Source organism: Aptenodytes patagonicus, chromosome W, assembly GCF_965638725.1.
Source record: "Aptenodytes patagonicus chromosome W, bAptPat1.pri.cur, whole genome shotgun sequence".
Taxonomy (NCBI): domain Eukaryota; kingdom Metazoa; phylum Chordata; class Aves; order Sphenisciformes; family Spheniscidae; genus Aptenodytes; species Aptenodytes patagonicus.
The window spans coordinates 30,391,605-30,401,171 of record NC_134981.1 but is presented as its reverse complement, the minus strand read 5'-3'; the positions used below and the strand labels follow the sequence as shown (position 1 = coordinate 30,401,171).

The 9,567-nt window shown below is 46.3% G+C and overlaps 1 protein-coding gene across 1 annotated transcript; it reads right to left on the bottom strand.

The window, feature by feature from the left end:
• Positions 1–308: 308 nt before the first annotated feature.
• On the bottom strand, positions 309–9,059 carry LOC143172132 (beta-1,3-galactosyl-O-glycosyl-glycoprotein beta-1,6-N-acetylglucosaminyltransferase 4-like). Its single transcript, XM_076361385.1, has 2 exons — positions 8,881–9,059; positions 309–1,494 (listed from the first exon to the last, which is right to left on the bottom strand). The coding sequence occupies exons 1-2, from the start codon at positions 9,057–9,059 to the stop codon at positions 309–311; spliced, it is 1,365 nt and encodes a 454-aa protein (XP_076217500.1).
• Positions 9,060–9,567: the final 508 nt, after the last annotated feature.

Sequence of the window (9,567 nt, the reverse complement as noted above, 5' to 3'; positions counted from 1 at the left end):
GATGTAAAACATGTTTCTGAAATATTCCATTGGGACAGACAGCGCCACAGTCTCCAAAAGCAAACCTTACCCTTTCAGAATCACCTTGAAGAACAATTACAGGATTATTGTAGCAAGTTACAAAACAGTTAATCAGAGAGGCATGACTTTTCATAAATAAATGTCCAGGCACCTGGCTCTCCAGGGCCCTGAACTTTATGCAGAACGAACGTTTTGCTTGCTAACATCCTGCAGCAGATCAAGGCAGAGGAACTACAGGCCCTGTGCTATAACAGTACACAGTACTGACAGCAGGGAAGACAGTACTGCTATAGTGAGGCATTCATAGAATATATATGCAGAAAATATTTATCAGAGGACAAATAAACCCACTCTTTCTGTTGTTCTGCCAGTTTTTCTGCCAAGCATTTTACCAGGACAGGGTCTACTTTGGAGTCAAACTTATTGGCGAACCAGTGCCTGTAATTCATAAGCCATCTTAATTCTGCAGCCCCATAGATGCAGACACTGCGAAGGTGGGTACCAGTGCACGGAGGATACAAATGGTCTTCAAGATAATTCCATTTCACCAAATGAGTTTTGCTTTGTAGGTCTGTTCTATCCTGGGCCAACCTTGAAATTTCCCCAGGGACCCCAGGAACACGTACAAGGGTGGCCCAGAAATGTTCATCCGGAGAGTACGTATCCCTTGACCATTCAAAAAAATCTTTTGCAAGAGAGCTTTCAAAAGTATATCGAATAAATGCTCGACTTAAAACAAAATAGGCACTGCCTACAAATACCTCAATATTATGAGGTGGCAGATTCTTGGAAATGTTGGTTTTTACAGGCATCTGCATGTATTCATAAGGCACTTTCATAAGTTCATAGTGATAAGTAAATCGTTCTCTTTTGCTACTGCTTGGCTTTACAGCTTCCAGCATGTTTCCTCCACCAAGTTTCTTCAGTTCAGCAACCAACTGGAAATTCGACCTCAAAGGGAAATCTTGGCCACACAAATTAATAACATACTTCCAGGGAACTGAAGAGTCCATCAAATCAGACAAACAATTGAAATCTGCTTGCAGCCTTGAAATATGTGCATAGTCCACTGTCTCCAATTTTGACGCGATGAAAATATTGGGGAAACATTTAGCTAGATTGTTCATAGCAGATTTGAAACTTTTTGCTGCTTTTTGGTCATAATGGATGCAGTAAATATTTTGATGACTGTACAGAGAATGTATGAGCCTTTCTACCATTACTGCATCTTTGTGAACAACCAAGGAATAGGCTATTGGAAAATTCTCTTCCTCTGGAGAAACAGGTTTTAGGTAGTATTTCCTAAGTAAATGATACACGTGGCAATCACTTGTCATTGCTACATCTTCATCATCTAAAGCAATTATCTCTTTTCTTCTTATCTCTAAACTCTTGCCAATTTCACAGGGATCTTGTTCGTATATAGATGAACAATTAATTTCATACTGGAAGTCATTTCTAAGATAGGAATACCTGTGGGGATGGGAATCTCACTAACGGACATTCCTGAGTTTGATTTTAATGAGCAAACACTGTACCACCTGGCATGACAAGGCACTTAAGCAGAAAACAACGGAGAAAGGAATGTGCAGCTGGAAGGAGAAAAACAAGATAAAGACCATGAGGGCATTTCGCATGATCAGAAAGAACGGGCCAATCTGCTAGAGCATAGATGCGCGTGAACACAAGGCTATAACCTATCTGCAAGCTGCAGGTAGCGCGTGTACACTTCTGCTTGCTATAAAAGATGCTAACAAAGAGCAATAAAGGTCTTTGGTTGCCGTGTCTGCCGGAGTCCGTGCCGCTTTTCACCCCCACAAATGGCGCCCAACGTGGGGCGAAAATGCTGGAACAGAGCACCGGTGGGGAGCCAGCTGAACGAGTCATAGCCAGCGGGAGACAGAGCAGTCTCAGGAAAGAGCTGGAGCCGGAACTTTGAATCATCGCCTCGTCGGAGCAGAGGTGAGCAGCTGGGAAACTTAAAATGGGATCGCAACTAACTAAGGAGGAGGAATCTATACTATGTATTATTAAGAAACTGTTAGAAAAGCGTGGAGTTAAGTATGATGACCATACCCTCCGCCTATTGCTTTCATGGCTAAAACGAAAGGGAATTCCCCCTGATTCGGCTACTGCTTTTCAGAAGGAGACTTGGGATAAAGCAGGGAACTTGTTGTGGGATGCAGCTACCAGGGGAGATGAGACTGCAAAAACGGTCCTTACTACATGGCGCTTAGTCTCAGATACGTTAAAACAATTGAAGTGTGATCGTACTGCCCATCAAGCTGTGGTGGCAGCCACTGCTCCTGATCCACTGACTCTGGCCACTCCAGACCAGGCTCCCTCGGAACCTTTGCCCGGTCCGAGTGGGACAGATCAGCCTGAGGGAGGGGAAAAATTTCTGACCGAGGCTCTTTCGGCCCTGACGATATCAAGTGATCTCGGACAGTCTCCTAAACAACAGAGCAGAGGGGTCTCAAGCCACAACAATGAACCCTTAAACTATGATCCGGCTGCTCACTGGCAGGCTGTTCGACAACAAGCCTTGGCAGAAGGAGACCTTTCTACTGTGGCATACCCTGTCATAATTAGTGAACAAGGTCCTAACAGTTGGCAGCCCCTTCAATGGGATTTGGTTAAGGAGTTAAGGCGGACCATCATGCAATGTGGATTGGGAGCGCCTTTTACACAGAGCCTATTGCAAAATATTGTGAAGGGACACTTGTTAACCCCTTTTGATACCAAAGCGTTAGCTGATTTAATATTTTCCCCTACACAAAGAGTGCTCTGGCAAGCCCACTGGCGAGAGCTCTGTGATCGTGCAGCTTTACAGAACTTGGAGCGGCGAGCGGAAGACCCGCTACGGGCCGCGGGACTCGCTCAGTTAATGGGGGAGGACCCTATCAATACGCCGCAACTGCAGGCACGGCTGGCGCCTGAAATTTTAAGACAATCAGCAGACCTTGCGTTTCAAGCAATGATAAAGGTCCCTGATACAGGACGACCGGTAAAATCCTTTACTAGCATTAAGCAAGGGACCAACGAACCTTATATGGATTTTATCGACAAGCTCCAAGAAGCTATTCAAAAACAAATACAAAATCCTGAAGCCAAAGAGGCATTGCTTATGAAATTGGCTATAGAGAATGCCAATGAGGACTGTAAAAGAGTCTTACAGACATTGCGAAATCCGACCATAACAGACATGCTTGACGCGTGCAATCATGTGGGTTCAATTACACATAAGAATGAGGTTTTTGCAGCCTGTTTAGCCGCTGCCTTGCGTCCCGGTAACAAAGCGTGTTTCCGCTGTGGAAACTCGGGGCATTTTAAACGGCAATGTCCTGAGAATCCTGTACAGAAGGGAGGATCAGAAGGAATTCAGCAGCCCCCTGGTATTTGCCCACGCTGCCGCAAGGGGAGGCACTATGTTAATCAATGCCGGTCAAAGTACGATCTCCGCGGTCGACCCTTGTCGGGAAACGGGAAGTCGAGCGCGAGGTGGGGGCGCGCACCGACACAAATGCCACCCCAAAATCCCCAACCCCAAAACCCCATGAGACCGCTGTCTCAGCAGGCCTGGATCACCTCAAGGCCAGAACCATCGGCAGTGCCGGAGTGGATGTCTCCACAGCCACCAATCTCTCTATAAACGATCAGACTGTGCACAGGGTGCCCCTCAATGTGAGAGGCCCCCTTGGCCAGGGGCTGAGTGCCCTATTGGTGGGAAGGTCCAGTGCTACTATGCAGGGTTTGTTTGTGTTACCTGGGGTTATCGACTCTGATTATACGGGACAGCTGCAAGCGTTGCTATGGACCCCCTCTCCTCCAGTATTTATTCCAGCTGGAAGTAGGATTGCACAGCTAGTTCCTTTTAAGAGTATGGTTCGTAATCGGGATCCTATTTCCCGGGGGGCTGGTGGATTTGGGTCAACAGGTGAACCAAATATTTTTTGGACTCAGCTTGTCCAAAGAACTCAGCCCACTTTGACCTGCACTCTAAAGAATAAAGGCAGCAAGCCGGAACAACTGGTAGTGAAGGGAATGATAGATACAGGGGCAGACGTTACTATCATCAGTACTGCAAAGTGGCCTGGATCATGGGAAACCATCCCGGTCGACGCGGGGCTGGTGGGAATCGGAGGCCTGTCGACGTCCAGGCAGAGTGCCAACTTAATACAGATTGTAAGCCCGGAAGGACAGGTTGCAACTATTCGACCTTTTGTGGTTCCTGTGCCGTTAAACCTGTGGGGACGAGATGTCTTGAGCACTTGGGGACTAGTGATTGGCACTGCTGATCCGCATCAACATTTTTAGTGGGGGTCACTGGCGCTCGGCCCACCGTTCGACTCACACGGCTCACCGATCAGCCAGTGTGGGTGGATCAGTGGCCCCTATCACAGGAAAAGGCCGACGCGTTGCAAACGTTAGTGGACGAGCAAGTGAGTCAAGGACATCTGGTTCCCACCACCAGCGCCTGGAACACCCCAGTGTTTGTTATAAAAAAGAAAAGTGGTAAATGGAGACTTCTACATGATTTACGGCAAGTAAATGCCGTGATTCAAGATATGGGGACATTGCAACCAGGTATGCCTTCACCGACATTGATACCTCGTCAATGGGACATTGTGATTATCGATTTGAAAGACTGCTTTTTCACGATTCCCTTAGCGCCGGAAGATGCTCCCAGATTTGCCTTCTCTCTCCCAGTTGTAAACCATCAAGGGCCTAGGTTGTGATATCATTGGACGGTGTTGCCCCAGTGCATGAAAAACAGTCCCACAATATGTCAAATGTATGTTGCACGTGTGTTGTCGCCCATAAGAAACAAATATCCTGACTTAATTTGTTATCACTACATGGATGATATTTTAATCGCCGGACGAGACCCAAAGGAACTCATCACAGTTATGAAAGATATGTTGCAGGGGTTAAAGACATACGGCTTGCAAATAGCTCCTGAAAAGGTGCAAGTGCAAGCCCCGTGGAAGTACTTGGGGTGGAAGATTTTAGAACATACAATACAGCCCCAACCCATAACCTTGCAATCTAACATTAAAACACTGAATGACTTGCAAAAACTAGTAGGGACTATCAATTGGGTACGCCCATTGCTGGGAATAGATAATGACATGTTAAACCCACTGTTCAAGTTGTTAAAGGGTAATCCTGAGTTGACATCTCCACGAGAATTAACGACAGAGGCCAAACAAGCGCTACAAAAAATATCACAGGCGCTTACCGAAAGGCAAGCACAACGCGTAATTGAAGGATTGGGAGTTAACTTGTATGTCCTGAATCAGTCCCGACAAGCAGTGGGCCTCTTAGGCCAATGGGACACCAAGGGTACCCAGGATCCCTTAGCCATCATTGAGTGGGTATTCCTGCCGCATCAAGCACCAAAAATGATAGTGACAAGGGTGAAAATGTTTTCGATGCTTGTGCGAAAGGGACGCACGCGATGTTTGGAATTAACGGGCACAGATCTTAAAACAATTTATCTCCCACTGACTAAAGACCACCTTAATTGGTGTGAGGCTAATAGCCTAGAACTACAGATAGCGCTGGAAAACTTTAAGGGACAAATTCTAATTCACTATCCATCTCACAAATTATTCTCCCTTAATGAGGAAATTAGTATAATTCCTGAATCGTTGAGTAAGGAGGTACCTGTCGAAGGACCCACCTTATTCACCGATGGATCAGGACGAACAGGTAAGGCAGTTATAGTGTGGTGTGAAAAAGGGGAATGGAAACATCAAGTTCACCATGTTGTAGGAAGTCCTCAGCTGGTGGAAATATACGCAGTAATTCAGGTCTTTCGCCAATGGGAGATGCCATTAAATTTGGTTACTGATTCTCAGTACGTCGCCAACATTGTCAGGCGCTTGGAAAAGGCTTGGCTCAAAGAAGTTGATAACGAACCAGTGTTTTTAATGTTCAAACAGGTATGGGACTTGTTGAATCGCCGCGTAAACCCGTATTACGTGCTCCACGTGAGGAGTCATACCTCCCTCCCAGGGTTTATATCAGAAGGGAATGCGCGAGCGGATCGTCTCGCTGCCCCCATATGGACAATCCCTGTACCAGACATTTCTACACAAGCCCGATTGTCGCATGAGTTTTTCCATCAATCTGCCCGAATGCTGCGTTGACAATTTGGGTTGACTTGGGACACGGCACGAAGTATCGTACAAATGTGTCCTGACTGTCAGCAATTAGTTCCCATACCCCAAACAGGGGTAAATCCCCGAGGAGAAAAGGCCCTACAGATTTGGTAATCCGATGTTACTCATATCGGAGAATTTGGCAAACAAAAATATGTGCATGTTTCCATCGATACATTCTCCGGAGCTCTATGGGCGACCGCAGAGACCGGAGAAAAAAGCAAAGATATTTTACGGCACTGGAAAGGGGCCTTTGCTGCTCTAGGGGTTCCACACCAGATCAAAACGGACAATGGGCCCGGGTACATAAGCGCAAAAACGCAGGCCTTTTTGGCACAATGGGGCATTCGACATATCACTGGTATCCCTTATTCCCCTCAGAGCCAGGGTATCGTTGAGCGGGCTCATCTCACTCTCAAGCAGCTACTACAAAAACAAAAAGGGGGAATGCTAGGGGAATCACCGCAAGCCCGCCTCCATAAAGCAATATATGTGTTAAATCATCTTACAATAAGGGAAGACAGGACAGCAGTTGGCAGCCCTAACACGGTAATAGCGAGACACTTTACATCTTGTAACTCGGCTTCTCCAGCAGGAGAAAGGGCTCGGGTGTGGGTCAAGTCATTGGAAAATAGCCAGTGGGAAGGCCCTTATGATCTTATAACATGGGGGAGAGGATATGCTTGTGTTTCCACAGATCGTGGACCCCGGTGGATACCTGCCCACTGCGTTTGACCGTATCTGGACAAGGAGCCCAAGGAGCCCACGGATGCATCAACGGTTTGAAGTAGATTACTGGGACTTACACAAAGTATCTCATTCGATATTTGGGGAACCACCTAGTGGACCAGGCCGTGCTGGGGTATATAGGGGACCAAGTGGGTTGCCATTAGCCGTGGACTGGGAACACCAGGCGGCAGAGAACAGTCAACTGGATAATCGAGAGGTGACAGGAATTCCCTGCGTCCAGTGTCCCGGATCAACACATCACGCATGGACTTTGTGCAAATGTGATAATTGCAAAAAAAAAAACCCCAAAACCCGGTATTGTCACTCTCAGTTCCGGGCAGGAAGGTGCACAAGGTGTAAAGGGAATACCACCGGGAACGCCGAACCACAGAATCTACAGCTAGTGTGTGGGAGATCACATTGTGTCCCCCAGCTGTGGACTGTGTGGGAAACGGACTGGGAAAGTACCAAACGACAGTGTGACAAACGACTTGGGTGGAAACGGAACAAAAAGAGAACGTAAACCATGACGCCAGCATGGGGGGGTGTCTTGTGGCTAGTATCACTGTGTGCGGTTGCTGCGTTATGGGCACCCTCACAGCCGAAGGAAAATGTTTGGGTAACTCTGGCCAATCAGACAGGACAGGATTCCATCTGCCTGTCGATATCTTCCCCCGGAACCCCTTTTCTACCTGCCTAGTGGGGCTTCCTTTAGATAATTGGGACTTGGGCCTGATTAGTTCTTTCAAGGAGGCCTGCGGGGGGGGACGACACGCCACTGACAATTGGGATGGATGCCTACCACATCTTAATCACTTGCCAATAGAACCTCAGGAACTTGAGCTATTAGGGTCCATAAAAATGGATTGGTGTTTGTATTTCAATTATTCAGGGGCCAATGTTTCCTGAGCCTGGCCTGGCATTCCCTCTCATATTAAAGGTGGGCCGTGTTCGTTGGGAAGATTAACTCTACTAATGCCAAACACATCTATGATCCTAGACCACAGAAGGAGCACCCCTAAGACGCGCAGTAAGCGCAGAGCACATGCCTACACTTCACAATGTGATGATGCTGTCGACCTATGGAACCGGAACACTATAGCTGCGGTTGCAATCTTGGCTCCAGGTGTCGCAGCAGCAAAGAGTTTGGTCACATTAAATAAATTAGGATGTTGGCTAGCGAAACAATCAAATGCAACCTCTGAAGCACTAACGGGATTATTAATGGATGTAGATTCTATACGACATGCTACTTTGCAAAATAGAGCAGCGATAGATTTTTTGCTTTTAGCGCAAGGCCATGGGTGTGAAGAGTTGGAGGGAATGTGTTGTATGAACCTATCTGATCATTCGGAATCAATTCACCGCAGCATTCAGATGTTGAAGGAAGGAGTACAGAAGCTAAGAGTGGAAGACCCCTGGGACTGGTTGGATAAATTATTCGGGAAATGGGGTCTAAGTGGCTGGTTAAAAGGACTAGCCAAGCTAGGAGGGCTATGCTTAGTAATGTTTCTTTGCATCCTGGTTTGTGTGCCGTGTCTGTTACAAGGTATGCGAAAAATGATTGAAAGATCTGTTTCAGCAGTGTTTCTAGTAAAACAAAAAGGGGGAGATGTGGGGATGGGAATCTCACTAACGGACATTCCTGAGTTTGATTTTAATGAGCAAACACTGTACCACCTGGCATGACAAGGCACTTAAGCAGAAAACAACGGAGAAAGGAATGTGCAGCTGGAAGGAGAAAAACAAGATAAAGACCATGAGGGCATTTCGCATGATCAGAAAGAACGGGCCAATCTGCTAGAGCATAGATGCGCGTGAACACAAGGCTATAACCTATCTGCAAGCTGCAGGTAGCGCGTGTACACTTCTGCTTGCTATAAAAGATGCTAACAAAGAGCAATAAAGGTCTTTGGTTGCCGTGTCTGCCGGAGTCCGTGCCGCTTTTCACCCCCACAAATACCTGTTTCTAACATAAGAAGAAGTGCTCAAGAAGTGCTCAACCAAATAAATGCCCTTAGGTGGGAAAAAGTGTCTTTCAACATGGAGGAGTTTCAGCAGTACAATCAGCCACCCCATAACACACAGGATCAGAATCTTCCTTCTTGCGGGACATTTGCAGGGACACTTACGTCTCTTCATTCTGTAAGAAAACAGAGATATGATGGTATTTTAAATCAGGAACAATGCATCAGACATAATTCCAGCTTCTAACAGAGACATGTGCATACCGGTCTGGCTACAGCATAAACACCACCTTAGCAGGACAGAGCACTGTAAATCTGCAGTTTCTTCTTAATCATCATATTAATTCAAAGACAGATTTTGCCACGATAATAGGCAAAGATTTCATTCCCCTGAATTAGCTGACTGAAGGCAATAAAACAACTCAAATTTCAGATAATTTCCAGCTAAATAAGAGTGTTGGAATAAGACTCCTACTGTTTATTTTCCAAACTTTTTTTTAATTTCTTATGAGTCACAAACTGAGGTACAGCAACCCCTGCATTGGCAGAAACATGACTATCCTCTAAGTGAGTAGGAAGGAGAGTTTATTTTCCCGAGTAACTCCAGGAAATTCAACGCGAGTAGCAAGGGAATCTCTTGTGAGTCTGCAAAGAATGTGTACTTAATAGTAGGTATTAGTATT

Coding starts and splice junctions, on each gene's coding strand:
- LOC143172132 (XM_076361385.1), bottom strand. CDS start 9,059: ATGAAGAGACGTAAGTGTCCCTGCAAATGTCCCGCAAGAAGGAAGATT. Junction 1,495..8,880: donor TCTTCTTATGTTAGAAACAG/GTATTTGTGGGG, acceptor CCATCCCCACAG/GTATTCCTATCTTAGAAATG.